This window comes from Podarcis muralis, chromosome 3 (genome assembly GCF_964188315.1).
Source record: "Podarcis muralis chromosome 3, rPodMur119.hap1.1, whole genome shotgun sequence".
Taxonomy (NCBI): domain Eukaryota; kingdom Metazoa; phylum Chordata; class Lepidosauria; order Squamata; family Lacertidae; genus Podarcis; species Podarcis muralis.
The window spans coordinates 40,290,753-40,317,653 of record NC_135657.1 but is presented as its reverse complement, the minus strand read 5'-3'; the positions used below and the strand labels follow the sequence as shown (position 1 = coordinate 40,317,653).

Here is a 26,901-nt window from a genome sequence, read left to right as displayed (position 1 = left end):
CAATGACAATAAATTTATCTATCTATCTATCTATTATGGGATAGGCAGAGGACAGAACAGTAGGTAACTGGTGAATCTGGGTGCATCATCTTGTGCAAGTGGAAGTGCTTTCCATTAGATCAAAGCCAGCCTTAGATACAACCCTTTGGTATTATCTCAGCCCTGTTTCCCCAAATTCTAAGCCTCCCATGGCTATAAACCCCACAAAACCCACATATGCGTGCTTTCAGAACTCGGATCTGGGTTCCCAGATGCCTTTCACAGTATCATTCAAAAACATAATGAAAAGTGCTTGTTGTTGTTTGGTTCACAGTTTCAGTGACGGAAGCAATGTTTCTAAATCTTCATCAGCCTCTTTATCCTAAAAGGAAAAAAAGGACATTGCATATGAGGAACCACCCAGAGCTTCTATACCCACTGCCAACTTCTGCATCAAAACAAGGGATTATTTTCAGTGTTCATGGACTAGGAAAACATAACTAGTTCATTCTTCCTTTTAATCATTATGCAATAGCTCAGTAGAAAGCTGAACAAAGGGTGGGGGGCTAACCTGATACAATGATTTTCCTTTCCAACTTCCTCCTGCATTGAAGTATTCATTACATTACATTACATTACATTCTAACAGATACTAATAAAGGTTTTCATCATCCAGTCATCACCTTTTGGAAGACTTTAAGTGAACCCAGGCATTCCTGTGGCTTGACGTTTGTGGCTTACATTAACATCATTTCTAGGCCCTTCAAACACATATATTTAGAAGTCAAATATAGTCTATTACAATAGTTATGGTTGTTTTGGATCACACTGCATTTTGATTTATTTGGTGTCTCCCACAAAGTCACTGCTCTACAGTTGCAAAGTTCAATTTGTCTGCATATGACCATTTCAAATGGAACCCTGTGGGCACTACATCTCCAAGCCGCAAGTTGTCTGTGTGATGTGGCTCCATAGCAGCATGAGGCACTTCTGACCACTGCAAATTTAGTGATGCTGTGGCTGAGGACACCAGTACTGCACAGACACTTGCATGGAGCAGTTGCCTTGGTCTTTTGGAGCTGCAATAAACTGGTTTTATTTTAAGCAGTATCCTACACAGCCAGGTATATTAGTCTTCAGTTTTATGCAAGGTGTATTGGGCTTGATTCCCAGTCACTGTACTCTGGGAATCACCAGTCCCAACCACCAGACTGATGGGACAAGGCACACATAAAGATAATTGGGAAAGGGTTTAGCTCTGCAATGTTGTTAACACTCAGCGGGCACTGATATTTCGGGATCCATTGACGAAAGCTTCCTGGCCAACAGCAGATAAGATGATAGGAACTGAACTCCCACTGTGAGTTCATTTCTAGCTAACAGCAAAAAAGATACACAGAAGAGGCAACATGCTATTTGATGCAAATCTCCAGCAACTTGGTAGTTTCGTCATAAGAAGAAGAAACAATGGAAAGAGATATTGACTACACTGGGCAACAATTTTTTACTTTTTGAATGTTGTCTAGATTTCTACAACTGATTTAGGGTATTTTTTGCACTGCTGAATCAGGAAATGGCATCCGTTTCTCTCCATCAGGTCAGGTTTACTGTAAACTGAATGGTGGGCATTGATAAAGGTAAGTACACGTAAATTGCATGTTGCTTCACCATTTTTCAAACTTCAGGGCTTGAACTTCCGTTTCTAGGAACTCCTGGAATGCTCAGCGGCAGGGAGGTCTCTCTTCAGAGTCCAACAGTAGTCAGCCATCATGACTGCGTCCCAGCGACCCTGATACCTGGTCTCCATCTCTTTCATGTCCTGATGGAATCTCTCCCCCTGCTCGTCACTCATTGAACCCAGGTTCTCAGGAAACCGGTCCATATGTGAAAATAGGTAGTGCATCTTGACGCTCATGTTGCAGCCCAGGTTTCTGAAAGCAGTCAGCATGTTGTTGACAAGTTCTGTGTAGTTTCTGGCCTTATTGTTGCCAAGAAAGTTCTTCACTACCAGAACAAATGCCTTCCATGCTTCCAGTTCCACTTCGTTCATTGAGTTTCCGAACTCTGGATCTCTGATGAGCTGACGGATCTGAGGACCGTCAAAGATGCCAGCTTTCAACTTCTCCATGGTCAATCCTGGAAAAGCCTGGCACAAGTAAGTGAAGCAGTCACCATCCTTGTCCAGAGCCTTGGTGAACTGCTTAAGCCGAGCTTGATGTGCAGCGGTGGGAAGAGTATTCTGTCTCTGTCCACCAGAGGGTCGTTGATGATGTTCCTTTTTTTGCAAGGCACCAGTTCCTCCTGCACAGGCCAGTCCTTCTTTGTGTAATGCTGAGCACAGTCCCTACTATCCCACATGCACAGAAAACATTGGTACTTGGTGAAGCCAGACTGTTGTCCCAACAAAAAGTTCACCATCTTCAGGACAACACAAATAAACCACTTATGCTGATCATAACCAATGTTCTCCAGCACATACTTCACCGCTTCATAGTTCTCCTTCAGTGTACTCAAGTGAGTCAGGGGTGTAGAGGCAAACTGGTTGCCGTTGTGTAGCAGAACACATTTCAGTGATCGCTTGCTGCTGTCAATGAACAGTCTCCAATCTTTGGGTTCGTACTGTGGCACTCGAAGCCCCATTAACTTAGTTTTGATCCCCCAACTTTATGCTTTGCCGCACCAATTTATGGAAGATTTCGAGGTTTTATGACTTCAAACTGATCCCTTTTCGACATAATCACCCAGAACTATCGGACCTGAATACCTCTTATCATTAAAATAATCATTTCCAATCAAAACAATTATTTTTTTTGGGTAGTTTCCTTGCTGGGACAGCATGGCATGAATTTTAGCTTACTTTTATAATTTTATTGTCTATCTTTCAATAATGTTTTATGGTATTTTGTGTAAAGGCATGGACCTCACAAATTTAATAAACTTGAACTTAACTTGACAATTATTCGACATGGCATTTTACCCCCACCAACTTCTTCTAAAATGCTCCACACAAGCGTACATGTGAACAAAAACGTAAAAAAACGACATGTGGCCATAGCTCAAAAACTTGACCTGATTGAGCAAAACCAATGTGATTTTTGGAGTCAGCGCATCAGATTCGTCCTAAATCAGCTGAAAAAATGCAGACAACAAATTTGTTGTTGACCAGTGCTACTTTTAACTCAATGTAAAACAAGAAGGGGAACAGAAGAAATAGGCCTAGTTCAGACGTCGACAGGATGTTCAAAACAACTGGATCAGATGTCATTGAACACTGAGATATAAGAAACAAATAAATCTCCTCTGCAGCTGAGCAGAGAAGAAGAGGGAGTGTTCAAGCTCATTGCTTATGTTCACACAAGTCACGGTTTGTTAGAGTAATCTCATTACATTTGAGAGCCAGTGACCCATAATGGCTAAGAATGTCAACTATTAGCCAGGAAACTGCTATCTGAAGCCTCACCTCCACTATGATATCATGAGATGGCCTTAGGTAAGCTACTTTCACTCATCCTTGGTCCTCCCATCCCCACTGCAATATGGGGAGAATAATACTGGCCTGCCTTACAAGAAGAACATTCTGCAACTGGAGGGTCACCACTGAGAAGACCATATTACAAGCCCTGGTAAGCTGGAGAGATAAAATGCAGAGCACCCTGCAATACACAGGGAAACCAGGCAACCCCTAGGAATTAACAACTCTGTGGACACATTAAAGTCTTGGAGACTTTTGGAATGTGCCCTGTAGGATTAAAGTGCAGCATAACAGATTTAGGGTAAGTGTTAGGAAACCTCATAGGAATTCTATAGCAGAATGAGCCACTTGGGAAGGATATGAAATCTCAAGCTAGGCAGACAGAGCTGTGAAGGACCTCTCAGTTTATCTTGGAGCATGAACTGGACTGGAGATCCGAGAATTCAGAAATCTATCCAACTCCATAATTAATGTGTCCACAGCAAGCTTTTGCTTGATAGGTCTTTCAACAACATTAAGGCAACCTAACCAAACCAAGAAATTATTTATCAGTGCCTTGAAAGATATTTATTGTAGTCATTGCAAATCTTTGCCAAAATACTGTCAAGTAACAGGAAGAGATGCCAGACAATTTCCCCACCTGAACCTGCTTGCAGCACTGGTCCCAAAGCTTGCACTACAGTATTCCACATTTCAAACTTCTTGCGTAAGTAAATGAGATATAATTTATCTGAATCAAGTCTTCCTCCTCCCTGCAAAAACATACCACCCATCTTATATTTAAGTGCATTTGTAGCACGTTTTGCATGGTGGGCCTCCGATGTTGGGCTTCGTAGCCTTAAGGAACGCTCCAGACTGCTTACTGAATTGCCTATGACAATGCTAATGCAGAACTTCAAAATCAGACAGTCACAGCTCATCTGATCAGTGTGACTAACTACACTGCATGCCACCCGGTTCCTCATTAAAATAAGCATCACTATTATGATAGTCCTCTGTTTAAACATAATTTCATCATATTAGTATTTACGCAGTTTCCATGTGTTACTGCAATCAGTCACACTGGGGATGTCACAAGCCACCTTCTACTTTGTATGCAACTGCCATATTTCATAACGATTTGGGCCCAGGGCTTCTCTCTTTTTTGTTGTTTCTAACTGTTCCTCTAGAGCACTATAGGAAGAGGAGGTTGGGGACTTGTGGCCCTCCAGATATAGTGGAGCTACAACTGTAGCAGAACTTGACCACTGGCTGGGGCTGACAGGGTTTGGGAGTTAAATATTTAGATGGCCACAATCTTTCCCATTCCTGCTCTACAGAAATAAAAGTACAACGTACCAGGAAGCTCTCCTCTGCAGGCACTCTTTAAAGTACATGAAAGCTGCAGAAGACAAGTACCACCATACAGACCCTGTACTTCATCATCACGACTAACAATAGCATGGAAAAGGCCTTAATGATTCAGGCTATGATACATGACTGTATCATAACATCCCTAAGTGACTGATGAGGCAGCAGAAACTGCTTCCAAAGAAGGCATCCCCCTTTTGTGGAATGCTCTCCCCAGGGAAGTTCATCTGGCGCCTTCATTATATATCTCTAGGTGCCAGGCGAAACGTTGCTCTTCAACAAGGCCTTTGGCTGAATAATATTCTACAGCCTTTTAAATGTGTCTGTGGGAAGGGGAAGGTTGTTGCTTTGTTGTTTTTTCTTTTAGCTTTTTTTTTTGTATCTTGCATTTTTATCTTGTGAACTGCTCTGGGATCTTACGATGAAGGGTGATATACAAGTCCAATAAATAAATAACATTTAAATGGGGCTTCAGACTCACATCTTTGGTGACTGACAGGATTGATGATGCAGTGTCACAGAACTTCAGCGCATTGGTCCTCTGGCCAAGATCTTTGTAGCACTGGACAGGAGAGAGGAGGGAAAACATCACACCAAGTACCTAAGTTAATAGAAATCGCTAAATTATATTAGAGGAAGAGAGCAGACTAGTTTCACTTACCTTTGCCAAATAGACATAATTGTGTTTCGAATATCCAGGTTGTAGTTCTTCAGCCTGACCAAGAAGAGAAAAAGATGAAGGACAGGACAGCAAGAACACCAAAGTCAACGGAATATTTATAATAAAGAACAAAGAAGAGTTTGGATTTGATATCCTGCCTTTCACTCCCTTTAAGGAGTCTCAAAGCAGCTAACATTCTCCTTTCCCTTCCTCCCCCACAACAAACACTCTGTGAGGTAAGTGGGGCTGAGAGACTTCAAAGAAGTGTGACTGGCCCAAGGTCACCCAGCAGCTGCATGTGGAGGAGCGGAGACGCGAACCCGGTTCCCCAGATAACGAGACTACCGCTCTTAACCACTACACCACACTGACATAGAAACAGTGGCACTGTTAGCCCTGGACGTAGGCCTAGGGGCTACACCACTTGGTGGTGGTAGTGGAATATCTGCCAGGCATGCCGCAATAGCAAGCCGGGGAAAGAAAGATGCAGCACAGTAGGAAATGGTGAACCCAGCAGCTGAGGCTGCAACTGCTTGCCACCACTAACCCAAAGTGTGTGGAACAAAGAATGGCAGGGAACTCCGCCACTGAGGTACCACATTTGGCATTGTGGGACCCATGGGGACACAGACCCAGTGAGGGGGCACTTGAGGAGGCGAATAAGTGAAATTAAAATGGCCCCAGTTTCAATGAGGTGGAGGGTCACAAGGCAGTTTGCAGCTCAAAAAGCAGGACCAGCGTGGCACTGGGTGGATGGTCCTGCCCATCTATTCCGGGCAGAACCTGCAAATTACAGCTTGCAACTTGCACAATACATCATGCCAGGTTTCTTTCAAACAGGATCCTATTCACAAGCCAAAAGCTCTAACAGGTGCAACTTTCACATAAACAGCTCTCCATATGAACCTTAAGGTGTTTTACACTTTAAGCAGCCCAAATCCCAACAAACGCTGACACAGCAGATGAATTAAATTTAGTTTAGGCAGATGCGTGCAGTTACTCCTCTACAGATATCATTTCAGAAATCTTTGGCCTTTAGAAGAGCTTTGAATTTATAGCTGTCGAGAACAACTTGTTGAGCAAATTTCTTGAACACCAGCCACTTGGTAGGTGGGCTTTTGTAGAGAAATGAGGGAGTGGGAAACAGTATCTACCTTAAGAAAATTCTGCAAAGCTTCATGAATTGTTGAAGTTGGCGGAGTCCCAAAAAGAGCAGCAGCTACTTTTTTCTCAATCCAAGACAACTGAGCCACCTTTGGAAACAGCAGGAAGAAGGGGTGGAGAGAGTGTTGTTTCAGAGATGCTTTTAGGAAATGAAACAAAGTGTTGTTTTGCAAGCCAATTACCATAATAAGCTATCTTCAAGAAAAACAAATTAACCAACCCTGGAAAAAAAGCTCCATACTGGATCTACTCAGTTGTACAACTGGTTTTTATGGGTGATATCCAACTAAACAGCATTGCTAGCACAAGGACCTTTAGTTGTGCAATGAAACATCTGCATCTTCTCCTCTCTCCAAACACCCACTGAATCTGTTCCAGGGGTTCCCCCAACAGCCCCTGGTGCATATTTATAAGCAGACATGTGGGAAGGGGAAAGGGTGGTTAAAAGTTCCTGCACTAGCAGACCTGTTCAGATGGATAGTGTCTACATTTTGCAAACCAATGAGAAGCTATCTTGGCATTCAGTGGCATATAAATAAATAAAATATTTTCACAAATAAGCAAGATGGCCACCACTGTATCTCAGGATACACTCCTAAGAAAAACGCTTTTATTTTTGGTCTAAAGGGGTGGGGGGAGGCAGGAATTTAAAACAACACCATGGCACACCAAGAATCCACATTTAAGAAGTTCCAGTGAAGACAGTAGAATTCACATTGGTCAACATGATATACTGGGTGTATACAAACACACATATTCAAACTTCACCGTAGATGTGTCATTCAAATTCTTCATGTGTTAGTGGTTTCCTCCCGCCCCCAAAGAATACAGTTCCCTAGAACTATAAACAGGTTATGTAAACATATTTTGTTAGTTGGTGGAATGACTTGCAAATATACTTCTAGGATGAAAACTAGCATCACATAGGAAGTAGCAAGCACATAGACCTCCCTGCCTCACTCTCAAAGCCTCTTCCTACTTTCTTTCTCAAGGGAAATGTTACTGTCCTTTTTATTAAAAAAAACACACCAAATAAATGGACACTTCAAACTTTAAAATAATTTTTCCAGCAGTTGGGGGTTTGTTTGGTAAGGCCAGTTGTGGGCAAGCATTTGCTCTCTTGGAAGTGGAGGAATATTTGCGCATTAGCATCAGTTTCAGCTAATCCAGACGAAGCATATATGGCTTGACAGAAGAATAAAATGAGGGGAAATACTGCTTATATAATATTCATGTGGACCACCCAAATTCCAATATACATACACTCATAATACTGTACACTGATGGATCCCACACAAGGGTCAGCTGTGATGTCATAGGACTTCTAATTTTTCCATTGTGGAATTTATAATTAGCTGCTTAAAACCTGTGGCTTGAGCTTAGAAGAATGAGATGTGTCTGGCACTATACAGGTTTCCTTACAAAATTTAATAAGAACTGACGCTGAGGGTTTCAGTTTCATTTCTGGCTGGCTTAGGGTTTGGTTTTCACTGCTCAACAAGCCTTCGTACCCAAAAAAGGAACTGCTTGGCTTGCCTCTAGTACCTTTCTATATATAATCTCCAACAAAATTAAAGGAACACCAAAAATGTATGATGTCAATTGCATACAGGGCTTTGACTTTCTGTTCTAGCCCCTGTTAAAGGGAAATATGTCCAGAAGAATTTCTAATACCTTTATAAATGAGATTTCTCAAAACAGGCCTTTTGGGGTTTTCATTATTAATACAATATTGCCAGATATAGAAAGTCTAGGAATATCCTTTCTTGCTCTTTAGAACAAAAGCCATTGTACAAAAAAAAAAAATGCTTTTTATATCAGAGCTGTACATGTTACAGTGGTACCTCAGGTTAAGTACTTAATTCGTTCCGGAGGTCCGTTCTTAACCTGAAACTGTTCTTAACCTGAAGCACCATTTTAGCTGATGGGGCCTCCTGCTGCTGCTGCGCTGCCGGAGCACGTTTTCTGTTCTCATCCTGAAGCAAAGTTCTTAACCTGAAGCACTATTTCTGGGTTAGCGGAGTCTGTAACCTGAAGCGTATGTAACCTGAAACGTACGTAACCTGAGGTACCACTGTATTTCTTTGTCACATTTGTATCCTGCAGTTCCTCCAAGGAGCTCAGGGCAGGATTATCCCATTTTATCCTCACAAGACTTCTGTGGAGGAAGCTTGGCTAAGAAAGAATGTGACTGACCCAAGGTTATCCAGGGAGCTTTGAGGGGATGCCAGTGAAAACTGTGATGGAACAAGTGATGTGCAAGTACACATTAAATTATTCCACTACTACAAAGAGGTGGATGTGGCAGTGGGGTTTACAGAAACCAAAAAAACCCATGCAAATTCCCAAGTAGTACAATTTTGTACTTGGCCTCAAAGTAGCCAAGACAATTTTCAAACTTGGGTCCTTTCTGGAAAATGCCTTATTATTACATTATTTCCCCCACTATTAGACTCAGTGCAACCTAACCATACTTCTGAGAGGTAGGTTGGGGACAATTTGCCCAATGCCATCCCATAAACTCTCTATATATAAAGCGGTTATTTGCCCCCATCCAAACCAAACACCGTGATCATGGTGTCCTAATGAAAGCAAATGTATTGCAGCCCACACTAGTGTCTCTGAATCAGTTTTTTCCATAGCTGCTCTGAATCAGTTGTCTGCCTATGCAATTAACATAGTGTATGGAATTCTGCTTCCCTGAGTTTTAATTGATCCCAGATTTCATCTAATTCCTTGCTTCACGTATAATTTTCTCTCTTGAGATATTCTGTCTAGATTACTTGATAAGAGTAAGATTATTATCTTCAGTGTTTTGGCTCCTTTCCAACTTGGATATGAAGTTCTCTTATCTTGGATACCATTTCAGTCTCCAAGTAGGGTGATGTCCAAGGTAAAGTTAAATAACATGAAACAGAGATGCTACTCATAAATTGCATGTTCTCTTTTGTGAAAAGACCAGGAAAGTCTGGCATATTTATGTCTTTATTACTAATGGCTTTCATGTCCAAGCAGAAGTATGCTTGGTAGATTTAAAGTTTACATCCTTTTTTGAAAAGATATGCAAACACTAAATATGGGTTTGAAGAAGAGAATACTAATGATACTTTTTTTTGTTTTGTTCTGCTACTTTTTAGAAGTCTAAACCTCAGCCCTGCAGTCTAGTTTGGAGCTGGGGAAGGTGCAACGATCTTCCCAGTAGCTGCTCTGGGCTTTGAATGCACTCAAAGCAGCTTAGAAACACAGTACTCTGAAACTTCCAGGTGGAGAGGTGAGCTAGGGCTCATTTACGTTCGTCAGAGGGAGACATACATCTTCCCAGGGCAAGGAGGACGGTGGGGTCTTGGTCCCATATTTGTCAGCCTCATCATGCATCCTGCCCTTAAGCTTTGGAACCCCAGCTTTGGAACCCCTTAAGCTTTGGAACCCCAGTTATTGCCTATTGAGAGCCAGTGTGGTGTAGTGGTTAAGAGTGGTGGACTCGTAATCTGGGGAACCGGGTTCGCGTCTCCGCTCCTCCACATGCAGCTGCTGGGTGACCTTGGGCCAGTCACACTTCTCTGAAGTCTCTCAGCCCCACTTACCTCACAGAGTGTTTGTTGTGGGGGAGGAAGGGAAAGGAGAATGTTAGCCGCTTTGAGACTCCTTTGGGTAGTAATAAAGTGGGATATCAAATCCAAACTCTTCTTCCTCTTCCTCTTCTTCAAGTGCATGTTTAGCACCTACTGCTTTGTGTTTTGTTTTGCTTTGTTTTGTTCTAGCAGTTGCAACTTGATCCCTTGTATTTTCTTGGTTGCTTGGATTCTGCTGTTTTTATATTGTGTTCCATTTTGTCCCTTTGAGAATTTTGAATTGAAAAGCAAATGATCAATCCTCTAAATAAAATAAAACAGATCACCTGCCACAGGCACACTTTACAAGAAGAAGAAGAAGAAGAGTTTGGATTTGATATCCCGCCTTTCACTCCCTTTTTAAGGAGTCTCAAAGCGGCTAACATTCTCCTTTCCCTTCCTCCCCCACAACAAACACTCTGTGGGGTGAGTGGGGCTGAGAGACTTCAGAGAAGCGTGACTAGCCCAAGGTCACCCAGCAGCTGCATGTGGAGGAGCGGAGACGCGAACCCGGTTCCCCAGATTATGAGACTACCGCTCTTACCCACTACACCACACTGGCTCTCTTAAAAACCTGGATGAATTTAAAGTTGGTTGGCATATCTGCTGCATGTGTCTTGCAGTGCGCCAGGTGCCATGGGGATCTAATCAGAAGCCTTATGAACCAGGTAACGTTCCTTCCTGCCACACTAGCAGGGCTAACTGGTCAGAGGAGGGAACTTGAGACCAGCCTTTCCCAGCCTGGCGGTCTTCAGATGTTTTGAACTACAAATCCCAGCATCAAACTTCATTAGGATAGACAGAGCTCAGTGGCAGAACTTTGCATGCGGAAGAGTCTGGATTCTGCTGCCACTCAGTGGAGAGCGTACTAGGCTAGGTGGCATGGCTCTCTAACAGAAAGCTTCACACACTCAACTCCTCTCCAAAAACAGAAGTAAAATTGTTCAATGGTACAGTTTTAAGTAAGCTTCACAGGGCTTCTGTTGTGTAAAAGGACTTGAGGATTACTTACTTCATAGCACCATCTTCCAGTTAGATAATATAAAAAAGGGTCTTGCGGCTTAAGCTCAATAGCTTTGTCTAGATGCTCCTGCAAGAAAGAAGACCAAAATGAACTTTCCTTTGCCTGGCTATAGGCTCAAGTTCACAAAGCGGACCATTTCCCTTTTGTCCTGGCACTCTGTAAATATAGTTGTCCAAAGTCATCTTTGTATCAAGAAGAAGCCTCAAACAAGCATTATCCAACACACATGGCCTATTGACTCTAAAGTTTAGAATACAACAAGTAATGTCTTATCAATAACCAAGTAAGGGTGAAATACTGCTTTAATTAAAATCAGTAGCAGCCCTGCATTTAAACTCCATCAGCAGTGAATCAACAGACACAAGCAGACCTCAGAGTGTTAATGTAAACCAAGAGTAAATGAGGGTGTGTTTTTTTTATACAAACACATAATTATGCACTCCTTTGCCCGTCTCATGCTGTTCTTTGGAAATTCAGACTTGGGAGCAGTACAAAAATTGAACGGCTGGTTCACAAAGTCATACTTAAATCTTCTTCAGTTTGAAAGCTACTTCATTATGTCTGGTAGGAGCATACAAAAATAATCTCATCTCCTCAGCATAATCCTGGCACTGAAGCATGTCCCCCAGGCAGTTACTTTTACTCTAAACACTGTCTTCAAAGCTGTCAGGAGGAAGTAATTTAATAATAGCAGCAGCTTAAGAAAGCTACCAAAAACATACCTTAAAGAGATAGCCATTCCTGATTTTGTTCTGCACACTTTCAAACTGAGACATGTAGCCACACATCATTGCAAACCTGAACAGGAAGCAGCAAGGAAAGAGAGAGAAATATCAAAACATTGGTGATCATTTTAATCACAATAATGCCAGCCTGGCTAAGATCCTCATGCGAGGAAAAGCACGGAGGCAAAACCAGTTTAAGTGCAGCTTGTAGTCAAAACTGACTAAAGCCCATCCAAATCTTTTAAGCAAAGCTGCAATGTTTAGTCTATTATTTCATTTAAGCGTTTTGATGGGCCAAAAGTACTAAAGAATTTTAAAGTAATTGTTCAATAATTTACAGTACAAAAGATACAGGAGTAGTGGTGTTTCATTTTAGAAGAGGTGTTCCTTCTCCTCTCTCTCACAGAGACTGCTGTGACTTGTAAGGGCATAATCTAAAAACAAAGAAGGGTTTCTTTCTTGTTCAAAACAATTGCTTTGTTCGTGTGCACTGCAATCTGAAGGATGTGGACTAGTTAGAAGTCAGTCCCATTAAGTTCAATAGGACTTACTGCTTGAGTGTCCTTTGGACCATAGCCTTAACTGATTAATCAATAACTTGTGAGTAAATGTGTAGATCCCATATGCCAAGACAAAATAACTAGAAGTGTGGGGTATAAATTGTTCATCCTTATATTGTCAGTCCTGACCCTCATGGCTTTGAATCAGTTTTGACTCCAGCTGCTTTTATACACTATTCAAGGTTCATACCACAAGTGGCTTATGACAGCTGCAACAAGAGGGAGGACCACATCTTTCTCATCAGTATGGATAGAGCAGTGCATGGACAGAGCAACACAGTTCCTTGTTCCTTATAGAACAAATCCAGGGTATCCCAAAAGAGATGATTTGTGATGCTATGAAAGATCTTTCAAAAGTGGCCTTTCAAATAATAATAATCAAGAGTGTTGGCAGCCCTAAGCAGGAAAGATAAAGGAATTTCAACTATTTGGATGAGAAAAGGGTACTACAAACTTAAATTCCCATAATTTGCAGAAATGCAGGCAACATTTTCTCTCCAAAACCCTTTGGCTCATTAGGTGCTAATCAGATAAACTCAGCATACCATAGCTAAACGGATTGCAGCTAGAAAAGAAAACAATGAAATGCAAACAAGCTAATCCCAGGTTTTCACAGTATCTCCAAGTCTGTGCGTGACAAGGGAAGAAAGGTGCTGGGTTAAACTAGTTAAGGGTGATACTTTTACATGTAAAGGCCTTTCTAGACAAATAACAAGCTGCTTATTTTTCTTAGTGCAAAAGTCACGCTAGTTGCAATTGTATCTGCCCCCAATAAGAAAGGGGGGAGGAAGCCTTTGAAGGGGAGGTATACATTTGCTGCACATTCACACACCCCATTGTAAATAAAAAGCAAGTTCAAAGATATAGTGGTACCTCAGGATAATAACTTAATTCGTTCTGGAGGTTCGTTCTTAACCTGAAACTGTTCTTGACCTGAAGAGTCACTTTAGACTTTAGCTAATGGGGCCTCCTGCTGCCGCCACGCTGCCAGAGCACGATTTCTCTTCTCATCCTGAAGCAAAGTTCTTAACCTGAAGCACTATTTCTGGGTTAGCAGAGTCTGTAACCTGAAGCGTATGTAACCTGAAGTGTCTGTAACCTGAGGTACCACTGTATATGTGGCAGCATGGAAGTAGGTAAGTATAGAAACAAACTACATTTCCATTTCAGGGAAAGAGATTAGCCAGGGGAGCAGGTAGGAGAGGTGGAGGTTCAGGGAAGGGAGCCAAAAGAGTTTGGGAACAGAAGAGCAAAGAAAAAGAAGAAAAGATCTATGCTTAAAAATGGAACATTACTGGAAGAGAATATGGTAGCATTACTGGCATTTCTCACTTAGTTTTTCATTTAAAGAGCTACATGAGTTTTGCCGTTCTTCAGGGGCACAAACTTTAATTACTTAAAAAAGAAATTTTACCCTAAAAACACACACACACAGAGAGAGAAAATGACATGGCTTTAGCAAAGGGCCTTTCTGAGCATTAATGCTAGAAGTAATGTCACATAAATGTCTTTAGGTGAGACCTAAATTTTATTAAAATTTTAAGCTACCCTTCTTTCTAAAGGAGCCCAGGGCTGCAAAACAGTAAGTGAAAAAACATGTTAAAAACCTCTTTTTAAAAATTGCAACACAGTTGCAGAGCGAAAAAGATCTCAGCTCAGGCAACTTGCTGGAAGAGGCACTGAAAGAAACACTAGAGACAGGGTCTTTCTATTTTGCAAGGGAATGAAATTCCGAAGAGTAGGTGCTACAACACTAAAGTCCCGACTATTACATTGTGCAGAAATTATCTCCTGATAAGATAGTATCTACAGGATACTAAAGGGCTTTGGCCCAGTATATCTGAAGGAGCGTCTCCACCCCCATCGTTCAGCCCGGACACTGAGGTCCAGCACTGAGGACCTTCTGGTGGTTCCCTCACGGTGAGATTACAGGGAACCAGGCAGAGGGCCTTCTCAGTAGTGGTGCCTGCCCTGTGGAACGCCATCCCATCAGATGTCAAGGAAATAAACAACTATCTGACTTTTAGAAGACATCTGAAGGCAGCCTTGTTTAGAGAGGTTTTTAATGTTTGATGTTTTATCGTGTTTTTAATATTCTGCAGGGAGTCGCCCAGAGTGCTGGGGAAACCCAGTCAGATGGGTGGGCTATAAATAATAAATTATTATTATTATTATTATTATTATTATTATTATTATTATTATTATTACCGGAAACTCTCACCTGCAGAGCATAGTGATCACTTTACGTATACCAGGGGTGAGATTATCCAACCTCAGTTATCTTGGTCCCAAGCTGTATAGGATTTTAAACACTAAAACCAGCGCCTGTGTTGGTTTAGCCTGTGACTGACAACCGCTATAATTCTTTCAATATTGACCCCCCTCACCTTCCACCCACTATTTCACAATACTTCACAACAATTTGATGTGGTCAGATAGAGGGCAAAAGCTCTGCACTATCAAGTTCTGACCCCTGATCTACTGGTTCATAGCCTTAATGAATTGCTTCAGTTAGTAATTAGATTCATAGATTACATTAAGAAGACCATGACTTACTTCCAAGCACAGGATGCGTAGGTTCTGGCTGTAACCCTCTAACCTTGCTGCAAGCAATAATTAATTAATTTTTAAGAATGCAATTGAGCTATGGTAGAATGGCGCAACTAACAAGCACGGAGAAATCAAGCTGGCAAGTTTTCTAACCAGGTTGTGAAACCTGATTAGGTCCAGTGAAACTGGCTACAACAGAGATCGAGCCTTTTAAGGTGAAATCCAAGGGACCTTCAGACTGATCTGTAATCATGTTTACCCAAATAAAAGTTCAGCTGCAATCTGGTGCTGTGCGGCAAATATTTGAAAGCAAATTATTTTTATTTTGCAATTGCGCTACTTCAAAAACTGTAAGAACCACACACAGGCACACACACAACACAGGGTGCTAAAATGGCATTGAGGAGCACAAACTATGCAGCACTGTAGTGTACATAGAAGGGTGTATGTGTCACTACCAATAAAGTGCAGAAAGGGGAACTTTGCCCACATGGCTATGCCACACTCACAATGCAGACAGAACATAGTGAACTGAGCATACCAAAAAGCATTGCACATCCCTGAAATGTAGGTAGTCAATTGCAATTAGCTTACAGCTAAGGAGCAATGATTAGGAGCACTAAGGTGTTTCTAGACCAGAGGGGTTTCATGACTCACAACTGCAAAAAGGGCACTTACAAGCTAGTCCCTTCCTTTCAAGGAAGAAATCTAAGAGCTGGCAGAGCATGGTTTTCCAGCAGTTGAGGTCTTCAATAGAGGAAAGTCATTTAGTTTAGGTGCAATAGATTAGTAACTTCTGCACTATCTCCATGCAAAAAAAAAACAAAATTGTTTGCAAAAGTCTAAATCAACTTCTGGTAAGCAAAACATGTTCATAAAATGAAGATTTAACATGATCAATTACAGCTACATTCTCTGAAATAAACTCTAGGACTGCAATCAGAATATTTTTTTTCTTGTTTTCCTCCTCCAAAAACTAGGTGCGTCTTGTGGTCTGGTGCGTCTTATAGAACGAAAAATACGGTATATTCCTAGACTTCTACCAGCATGGGAAGATACAAAAGATGGCAGCGCCAGACACAAAATTAAAGGGAAGGGTGGAGATGTATGGATGCCATCAAGATGCATTTGGGCTGCAACCTCATGAACAGGGAGACTTCTTGCCCACTTAAGTCACGTAGCTGTCAGCAGCACGGGCAACCTTGGTGGACTGTGAAATCACAATAAAAACAACTTGGCTCTGAAATAGGAGGAAGCCAGGGAGAAAGAAGGGCCATGAGTGCCACCTAATGGCCCAGCTAGGGATCTGCAAGTAACTCAGAAGCCACTGCTCAGGTTTCCGTTACTTTTGAAACAGCTGGAGGCAAAGTGAAGCATTAGATTTGGGGTACCATTGATTTTGGGCTGTGTTTTAACTACAAGATGTCATTTAGATTTCCCTTCTCGGGTGCCAAAACACTGTGGGCTGACCCTGATCTTACAGAGGTTCGAAACATAGTTTGTCCTTCCTCCTCCTCTTCTCTGCGTTTAGATGAAAACACAAGGCGTTCACTATACAGGCTGTATAACCCAGGCAGCATTTCAGTTCCATGTAGGTAAGAACATTCACAACACATGTGGATCCCACGTGTTATAACTGCACATATTTTCCTGTATATATTGGGAAGATGTGAGTGGCTGAGACCTCCTACCACACATGTGTGTGTATACACATTCTCTGCATGTACAAAATGCAGTAAGATGGAAGATAGGAAACTGCCTCATACGAGAGTCAGAGCACTGGCCCATCCAGTTTAGCACTGACTGGCAGTGGGCCTCCATTGTTTCAGATGGAGGAATCTTCTCCAGTCTTACCTGGAGATGACAGAGATTGAACCTGGGACCTTCTGTAATGTCCCACATGTGTTCTCCATGGGACAAAGGTCCTTCCCCACACTTTCACTTTAGGACAGAGTGAAATTTGTTCCAATCAATAGGAATTCAAGTCTCTTGGTCCAAAAGTATTGCAGAGCCTTCACAGTGGCATGCCTAAATGTGCTTCCCTCAGCAATTTTGGGGGTTGTTGTTGTTTAGTCGTTTAGTCGTATCCGACTCTTCGTGACCCCATGGACCAGAGCACGCCAAGCACCCCTGTCTTCCATTGCCTGCCGCAGTTTGGTCAAACTCATGCTGCTAGCTTTGAGAACACTATCCAAGCATCTCATCCTCTGTCGTCCCCTTCTCCTTGTGCCCTCCATCTTTCCCAACATCAGGGTCTTTTCCAGGGAGTCTTCTCTTCTCATGAGGTGGCCAAAGTATTGGAGCCTCAGCTTCAGGATCTGTCCTTCCAGTGAGCACTCAGGGCTGATTTCCTTAAGAATGGATAGGTTTGATCTTCTTGCAGTCCATGGGACTCTCAAAAGTCTCCTCCAGCACCATAATTCAAAAGCATCAATTCTTCGGCGATCAGCCTTCTTTATGGTCCAGCTCTCACTTCCATACATCACTACTGGGTAAACCATAGCTTTAACTATACGGACCTTTGTTGGCAAGGTGATGTCTCTGCTTTTTAAGATGCTGTCTTTGGGGGGAGATATGCTTAAATGGGAAGAGAGTCTGAATGCAAGTGCCCCTATAACTCTGGAAAGATCAAATCTATTGAACCCCTTTTTATTAATTCCCAGAATGATCAGATGCATTTTATGTCCTTTTAACTCCTTTCAGATCAAAATGCATCTACAGTGGAACCTCAACTTACATTCGCCTCTTCTCGCGGATGTCCCAAGTTGTGACCACGGCAAACCCGGAAGTAAACACTGGGTTTGCCACAATTTGCACATGCGCAGAAGTGGCTTCTGCCATCTGCACGAGCGCACAAGTGGCTGCCATGATCTACGCATGCGCAGGGCAGAAACATGCTGCACGCGCACAACGGCGCCTCTACTAGCGTCTGGTTTTGCCCAGCGGATGGGCCTCCGGAATGGATTATGATCATAAGTAGAGGTTCCACTGTATTGCTTTAAAAGGTAAAGGTAAAGGTACCCCTGCCCGTACGGGCCAGTCTTGCCAGACTCTAGGGTTGTGCGCTCATCTCACTCTATAGGCCGGGAGCCAGTGCTGTCCGCAGACACTTCCGGGTCACGTGGCCAGCGTGACATCGCTGCTCTGGCAAGCCAGCGCAGCACACGGAACACCGTTTACCTTCCCACTAGTAAGCGGTCCCTATTTATCTACTTGCACCCGAAGGTGCTTTCGAACTGCTAGGTTGGCAGGCGCTGGGACCGAACGGCAGGAGCGCACCCCGCCGCAGGGATTCAAACCGCCGACCTTTCGATCGGCAAGTCCTAGGCGCTGAGGCTTTAACCCACAGCGCCACCTGCGTCCCAAAAATATGGAATGCTTCACGAATTTGCGTGTCATCCTTGCGCAGGGGCCATGCTAATCTTCTCTGTATCGTTCCAATTTTAGTATATGTGCTGCCGAAGCGAGCACCGAAGCGAGTATTGCTTTAGGTGTGGCCTATTTTAGTTTATTTTATGTTACTTTTACTGATTTTATTTTACCCTATTATACACATTTGGATAATGTGTTCTACGTGGTTCGTGTTTATTTACTTCTTGCTTTCTTCATACTGGTCATTGGCTGTAACAACAAAGATTTGATCTGATGGATCCAAGTCCTTCAGACTTACCACTGGTGACTCTCAGCACTCGATGGATCCAGGTTTACAGCATTTTCACTCACAAGCTTTCCTGCAAAAGATGCATCACAGAACATAAAAGTACTATTCATGATATAACAATAAACCTGACCAAATTAGCTGAAGAACATGCTATGCAATATAAAGATAACAATACAGTCATACCTTCAAAGTCAAACGGAATCCGTTCTGGAATTCCATTTGACTTCCAAGGTGTGGCTTCTGATTGGCTGCAGAATCAGAAGCTGCGGAAGCCGTGCCAGGCATTCGGCTTCTGAAAATCATTTGAAAACCGGAACAATCACTTCCGGTTTTCGATCGTTCGGGAGTCGAAATGTTCGAGTTTACAGGTGTTTGTCTTCCATGGTTCCACCGTAGTTAGTTATAGTTTGTGAGCCACCCTGTGATCTTTAGATGATGGGTGGTATATAAATTTAATAAAATAATAATTAATGGACAATGTTGAACTTTATAAAGCCAGTTCAAAGGTTAACTGGCTTAAAACGATTATCACTAATCTTAACCATGTTTGCCCTGAAACAAGTCTCAGTTATTTTAGTGGGACATGGGAAACCATGCCTAGAACTTTGTCTAGTAACTGAAAAACAACCCAGGTATGAAGAGAAAACTCCTATCATGATAGTTTTTTAAAAGGATTGGTGCTCCGCCCTTCTGCTGGCTCCAGTATCCCCCAAGTGAAACACAGGGCTGGAGCAGGGGAACCTAATCCTCTTGGTATTATAAACTCAGTACATAACTCAGCTGACCTTTGGTAGCATAGTCCTTTTTTTCTTCAGCCTCTGTGGTTATTGCAAACATGTCTCCATAAGCTCGGGCAAGCCTCCAAAGAAAGCCAGTATGATTTCTATACTGCAGGTAAACAGAATTTGATACATTAGATTGCCTTCACCACATATTTCTTTTGCCATAATTAAAATGCCTATTATGCTAGTCCTCACTTTTTATTCTGCACATATTAAAGCTTACTGTATTCTAATTCATTCTATTCAGCCACTGATTTCTTTTGTTGGTCTTTCCAGATACTTCTGAGGAACAACAAATAGGGCTTTGAAATAAACAGCCACTGCAAATCAATAATTTTTTTCCAGTTACCCTCCAACAAAATGGAGAGTTGTTGCTAGTTTGTTGTGCAGAATCCAGGCACCTTCTGCTGAAGTAGAGATTATGTTGCAGGAATGTCACATTTGTTCAGTGTTCCAGCCACAACATTTTGTGGCTGAGAAAATCTAATTCTTCTATCAGAGCAAGGACTGAGTTGTAATAATTTCCTGTGGCACTTTCTGCGGTACCTCCTTTAATTTTAACATTACATAAACATTTAAGAGAATGACATATAGCGTCCTGAATTATAGCTTTTAGTATGAAATGTTTGCATGGCATGGACCCTTTATACCTTTTCCTCATTTTCAAGCAGCAGTTTGAAGCTCTCCCTTTTCTCATTGTCTGAACCATAATGCAACCTGTCCGCATTCTGTAGAAGATTAAATAATTCTATCTTCTCTTCAGGTGCCAGAGGGGATGTGGAAGAACTGATCCATCCTTTTTCTTCCTCAGACTCTCCTTCAGTGTCAGTATGAGCTGTAATGTAGCTAAAACACAAAGGGTTTTGTGGGTGGGAATAGCTTAACTTCTCCTAAAGGCGACAAAAGCCAGCACTCTTAGCAACTTTAACAATTTTACCAGTTATGCCATCTTAAGAAAGTTGCTCAGTTAATGGAAATTAGAGAAAGAGAGAGAGAGAGAAGAAGCCATACTTTGTAATATCAATTGTGCAACTCCCCATTTACACAGGGGTTGGGCTCTGAGGCACTGCATGTTTAAGTGAAATCTGCTAAAATGTATTCTTCTAACTGCTAAAGTGTCCGCTTCTACTGTATACCACTATTAAAAACCCATTTTTGATTGTTACCTTCTATGCACCCACTGGGTTTTTAAAGCAGCATTTTCCCGATGCCAAAACAGCATACTACTTCGGACACTGACCAAATTCAGTGAAACTTAAGTCTGAATGCAGTGAAATGTTAACGATAAGCATTTTTCAAAGCATACTACCCACTCCTTTTGTTTCTGGTGCAATGTTTATGCTTTAAATTAGAGAGCAAAAGAGATTTCACTTGTTGAACCAACTGAAAGTGCTTTAAGACCCTGAGCAATAGTAAAGATAAAAATTTACTATGTGGGATTACAAGTTCCTTCATGATACCATCTACTTTGCTGCTAGCAGCCTTTCGGCACCACATCAAATACCCTTCAAGGGCTATAGGCATAGCCATCAATGTTGCTCACCAAGACCTTGAGATGAGGAAAGTTATCTCTTTCCTGCCAACGAAAACAGTTCCAGGCTTAAAAAACAAAAACACTCTGTGTCAAGGCCTTGTTCTCACAAGGTTGAAAAGTTTGTAATGGATATTACAAGATTTGCTGTACAAATAAAAATTAACGCATCAAGAAGTTTTCATATGATGCATTGAGTACTTATTCTTGGAGTTCTTATTAGAAGTTTGCAAGAATTTTGAGTGGGGTCCCACCCCCACCCCCCTGCATGCCATAAGTACCACTTTTTAGCTTCTGCAAATGCTAGACAAAATCAAGTCAAGACAGGGAGTGGGAAAGTGAGAAGACAGTGTAATTCATAGTTTATCTTCCCAGCTTAGATTACAAACAAAGGGAGGTCATATATGTCAAGAGGACACTTCTAGGCAAACCAAAACCTCTGCACCTCGAATTTGGCCTGGTTTTCATCTATGCAGGTATGGCAGGGTCTCAATGCTTCTGGGAATCCCAAGAGAGCCACGAGGAAGGGAAAGGGTTTTGGGGGCGGGGGGCGGTAGGGGAATGTAGCCACTGAATGAAGTTAGCTGGGAGTTCTCCATTTCCTTCTCCCTCTGCCTTTGAATTCTAGTCAGTGCTCTGAAGAATTAGGGCATGGAACACCAACAGACTGAACTATATATTAAAAAACTAACCAAGCAACTTGAGGAAAACATTTTACAATCAGCATTTCAGTTGCCGGCTTTTCTTTTCTGTAATTTATACATAAATCATTAAAGGTTGTCACCTGTATGGATCATTCCAATATTTGTTTGGTGTAATGCAAGTTAAAAACTGACACCACCAGTCACTCATCCATGTATTGTGTACTGTGCAAAAAATGCTCCCACAAAGATAAAAGCAGCGACCTTCATATGATTGCCCTCTAGTGGCCAATTCTCAGACCGGTCCTATTGAAACATGATGCATTGGAGGAGAACGTCAAGACTGCAAGAGGTTTTGTAAGGAGGACTATTAGAAATATTGCAAGAAAGAGTACAAGGAGAATTATTCGTTAATGACAATTAAGAGTAATAGAGAAATTAAGAAATGCAGAATAAGTGACAAAGAATGAAAAATCATCAGAGGTGTTGACGAAAGTCTAGAACATTGCATAAGATAAGAAGCTATGTTATATGACTTTTGGAAATGCTATATTACAAAACTAATTAAAATGTGTGTGTGTGTGTGTGTAATCTGAGGCCCCTCAAAAAAGGTCCAGAGGGCAGCAATACTAGGATGGGCCTTTTCAGCAGTGGCTCCCTGTTTGTGGAATGCTCTCCCCAGGGAGGTTCACCTGCCACCTTCATTACATATCTTTAGCTGCCAAACAAAAACTTTTCTCTATAATCAGGCCTTTGGCTGATTAAATTGTGATTTAATTTAATCTATTTTCTGATTTAATTAAAATTGCCTTTTAAATTGTGTGTGAGGGATATTGTTTGGTTTGTTATTATGTTATGTATTTTTATACTGAAAACCACCCTGTGACCCTCAGGTGAATGAATGAACAAACAAATGAACAAGGAAGCAAGTGAGCAAGCAAGCAAGCAAGGAAGGAAGCAAACAAACAAACAAACAAACAAACAAACAAACAGTAAATTGAATCCACTTACTCTGAAGTAAATCCAGCAAAGAGAGGGCAGAATAAGGAGTCTTGGCAAATGTGTTTCTAGAGCTGTCACAAGCTCAGTGATCCACTCTCGGTACTCAATTAAATATTAGCACTTATTTGATAAATAATTGCACAGAAACATCAATATAATGTATCTACGCAAATACTAATATTATTAGCTTGGTTATGATACAATTATAAGCATGCACAGAAACTTTGTTATCTAAGTTGAGGCTGTCTTTTTTGTGTTCCGTTGAAATTAAGAGCTACTTCGCAATCTCTTCTCCCTGAGGTTATTATTAAGTGGGTCTGCTTTGTTATGATTTTTGGGGGTTTGTTTTGCTATGTTTCATTACCTTTTCCCTTCTTACTAAAGTTGTACTGATCAATGGAAACTGCCTTGGTTTTACAAGGTGGGAAGGCACAGCTTATGCCTTCTATTAAATACATAATACGTAGTACATCAGCATGCACCTACAACACCAGATATGACAGTCTGGTGGATATTTTTCTGAGTGGAATTTCTGGCACAAGCACACTGCTGTAGGTTTAGATTTTATAGTGAATTGGAATTAACTAAACCATTTCCAGGCAACGTCAGCCCTGGAAAGTGATACAGGAGCGACCCAGTATTAGATATTATCGGCAGAAGTGCCGACACAAAAGCAGAAGGGATAATGTTTCACCAAAGGAATTGTATTTTCCATTGTTAACAGCTCTTAAGATGGGAGGAGAGCAAGAAGCACAAGTTCTATTCAGCTGCAATGCTAAAGGTTTCTGGAGTTGAAGCAAACCAAGGAGCACAACTAGTGCGTAATATTTGAAAACAACCACATAAAAGCCAAACTGAGGGCGCGTTTGCAAGAGCGAAGGCAATACATCCCTTTGCCATAGGCTTTCCTAAAATATACTGATATTTGAAAGATTTTGGGCTACTTCATGCAATGCAAACTGGCTGGATTTTTGGGTTGCTCCGAGTTGCCTTGGGCAAGATAAAGCAACTAACAAATGTAATAAATAATAATAGTACTAATAAAATGTTGAGAATGCAGCTTACCTGCCACTGATTTCCAATATTGCTTCCCCCCTGCCCTGGGGTGGGCAGCTAGCTCAGGTTTAAAACTAAGCACTTCCCACCACAGCTTCACCTGAAGCGACTGAGCCTCAGACTCGTACCCCACTCCCTTTTTCCTTCAGCAATGCCACAGAGATCAGAAACATTTGCTTCTGTTTCCAATGGCAAATTGCCATTATAACTGAACCAGGAGCTGCTGTTTGGATAACTACAGGTAAAGCTCTAACAAGCCATGATCTAGAGAGTGGATTTGCAAATTACTTACACTCAAAATAGTGATTAATAAATATGTAATAATATATTATTAGAGGTTGGGATGGACCTGAAATAATTCATAAATACCTACCCGCCTTCACTTTCTGCTTCTTCAGAACTGTTGGTATCTGACACAGCTTTGCCAATCTCAGTCTTCCTCTTCTTTGTTCCTCTGTGCAAAGGGCTGCTCCTGCGAGAATCTGTTCTCCCCTGGAGTTCATCCCGGACAAGTTCTTCCAACTTTGGAATTGCTTCTTTCAGAAATGCTACTTCTCTCTTAAGTTCTTCCACAGTTGCTATTAAACCATTCATTTTTTCCAGTACCTGAAGCTGCCTTCCTTGCAGTAGCATCACGGTTCCTTGTTCGTTATGAGTTTCATGTGGAAAATTTACCAAGTCAAAACTGCCCTCTGAATTCAAAAAGGTAGGCAAGTACATGGCTTTACTGCATTTCTGTGTCTTTCGATACCAAATGAGGCCCAAGGTTATTCCAGCAGCCCCGGCCATTAGGCCAAATAATATTTTTTTGCTTTCGGGATAAGGCATGACTTTTCTCTTCTGAAATGATATAAAAGCCATAAGAAAACTGGGTTTACAACGTTGCATGCGAAACTCCTGGCTACTGCAATGTAGGCTATAGAGAGATGACAGCTTCATTTACAAACCAGTTATACAGGGATTCTTGGTTAAGAGGCATTTAGGTCACAACCCCGAACATGCTTGCATAGAAATAAATGTGGGACAGCTTCATATGACAATTGCATAATGGGGCTGTTTTGCATTCTAAGCAATGTTTGTATTGTTCGAAACCAATCCGGGTTTTGAAGAACAATCCATTCGAACTTTGCCCTTATCACTGCATGGTACTACCAAGCTCAGCATATCTTTAGTATTTGTTTTGCATCATCCTCATCAATTTCATCATCACTCCCGATCCACGCCCAAACTAGCAATTATTCTAGTTCCATATTAAAGACATGTGCCATTCTGGTTGGCTTTCAGAGTTCAGCTAGCAAACGGACGAGAAAATCAATAGTATAATTGGTGAGCACCAGGCAACATGATTAAGTGCACTTAATTTTGCTCAGAAGTGTGGCTCGCGTTTCTATTGTCTTTTAATACCTGCATTCTCTGCCCAGAGCCTTTGGGATGCAGTCTGCTACAAAACTAATATATAATTGAAAAGTCAGAGGGAACCCAAGGCTCAGCACGACCGAGAAAAACACGACAACTGAACGGTCCCGTCTTCTACGTACCAATTTTGTTGGAAACCGATGAAATCTACTTCCAGTAAACTCTGGTTTTTATTTGGGAGAGTCACAGAGGCAGCTGGCATTGGAGAAACTGGGCAACTGTGAAGGCTGACCTCTGTAACTAGATAGCAGTTGCGCAGTTTCAGCAAACTCTGGAAGTAAATGATTGTTGATGAGGAGTGAAATGATAACAGCTAATGGGGATACTTGCACGCACAGCACCCATTTAAACCACACACAAATCCTGAGAACTGTAGTTTCTAAAGGGTGCTGGGGACTGTAGCTCTGGGCTAGGAAAACTATAGTTCCCCCAAAACATTTTTGGGGTGGGGAGGGTGCGGCGTCAGGGCTGGATTTAGGTTTGATGAGACCCTAAGCTACTTAAGGTAATGGGGCCCTTTATATGTCCCGCTGTCCTTTGTCAACAACAAATTGTCCCTGTTTTTTGTGTTGAATATATGCTATATGGCAATTTATGGACCTAAAGCCATTTGCACATGACAAAATATGCATTTTATCAAAGTAATTGTTGAACTGAAATACAATTAAGAAGTTTATTAATAGTGGAAAATTTTTAGTGGGGCCCCAAGAGAGTGGGGCCCTAAGCTATAGCTTATACGTAAATCTGGCACGGGGGGGGGCGTGCGGGAGGGAGATGTGCTTCAAACCCGGGGGGGGGGGGCGCATGCAGCCTTCTTGCAATACAAGCAGCCCTAGCTAGGAAGTAAGAACTGACCTGGGCAGTCGCTTCGCCTCCCTTGAGCAAGCAGCCGGCAAACAGGCAGGACCTGAACCGAGCCCCAGAGGAAGCTGGGGAGAATGACCCTCAGGTGCCCCACACACCCAGTTCCTCCTTGGAGCGCCGCGGGCACCTGCGGAGGGGTTTGCAGCGTCAGCTCTTCTTCCGCGCCAAGGCAGCCCCCCGCGAGGCTGTTTCAGCTGCTTCCAAGTTGCTGCCTCAACCTCCTTCGCTCCCGAGCCGTCACAGAAAAGAGGCGGCGTCCGCAGCTCAGTGGGCGGCCCCAGATGCCGAGACCCGGATATTGGTGGGCGGGCGCCCTACCTGCTTGCCTGCTTCCCCGCGTGGGGGGCGGCGCGGGGCGCGCGACTTTCTGCTTGCCTCCCAGCTGGAGGGCGGGAGAAATGGCGGGTATGGTGGTCACAAGTAGCCTATCCTTCCGGTTCGGTTCGTGAAGGTTTTCCCACAGAGTTAGTCCCAGGAAAGCAGCGGCCCGCCAGATGTTCACTAGACTACAACTCCCATCGTCCATGGCCATTGGCCGTGCTGGCTGCGGCTGATGGGAGTTGGAGTCCAAATATTGGAGAAACTTGTCCGCACCAGACAATGTATTGGATCCAGTCCCCGCAGATGCAGCCGCTGTTTTGTGGTGTTGTTGTTTTGTCAGTGTCCTGGGTTAAGCATTTCCCCTATTTTTGCTGCCGGGAGTTGCCTTGAGAAAACTGTGCTCAGGGTGAGTTGCCAGCGAGATCATCCTTTTGCGCTCTTCTGCGTCTTGTTCAGAGGTCTGATCCTGTGCAGGTCTATTCAGAGCAATTTCCCCCATGTTCAATGAGGCTAACTCCCAGGTAACCTGTG

The 26,901-nt window shown here is 42.4% G+C and overlaps 1 protein-coding gene and 1 non-coding gene across 4 annotated transcripts; both read right to left on the bottom strand.

The window, feature by feature from the left end:
• Nucleotides 1–37: 37 nt before the first annotated feature.
• RMDN2 (regulator of microtubule dynamics 2) lies at nt 38–26,337 on the bottom strand. Of its 3 annotated transcripts, XM_028724246.2 has the most exons (12): nt 26,041–26,328; nt 25,308–25,456; nt 24,143–24,609; nt 20,190–20,385; nt 19,543–19,645; nt 18,767–18,827; nt 11,984–12,059; nt 11,250–11,327; nt 6,617–6,715; nt 5,463–5,516; nt 5,283–5,363; nt 38–361 (listed from the first exon to the last, which is right to left on the bottom strand). In XM_028724246.2, the coding sequence occupies exons 3-12, from the start codon at nt 24,595–24,597 to the stop codon at nt 308–310; spliced, it is 1,257 nt and encodes a 418-aa protein (XP_028580079.2). In that variant the 5' UTR covers nt 24,598–24,609; nt 25,308–25,456; nt 26,041–26,328; the 3' UTR covers nt 38–307. The 3 variants fall into 3 exon arrangements, with proteins under 3 accessions (XP_028580079.2, XP_028580078.2, XP_077781822.1); XM_028724245.2 differs by lacking the exon at nt 25,308–25,456 and having other exon boundaries at nt 26,041–26,322; XM_077925696.1 differs by lacking the exons at nt 6,617–6,715; nt 25,308–25,456 and having other exon boundaries at nt 26,041–26,337.
• On the bottom strand, nt 18,461–18,567 carry LOC144327361 (U6 spliceosomal RNA). The gene has a single exon (XR_013392454.1). It is a non-coding gene; the product is annotated as a U6 spliceosomal RNA (small nuclear RNA).
• Nucleotides 26,338–26,901: the final 564 nt, after the last annotated feature.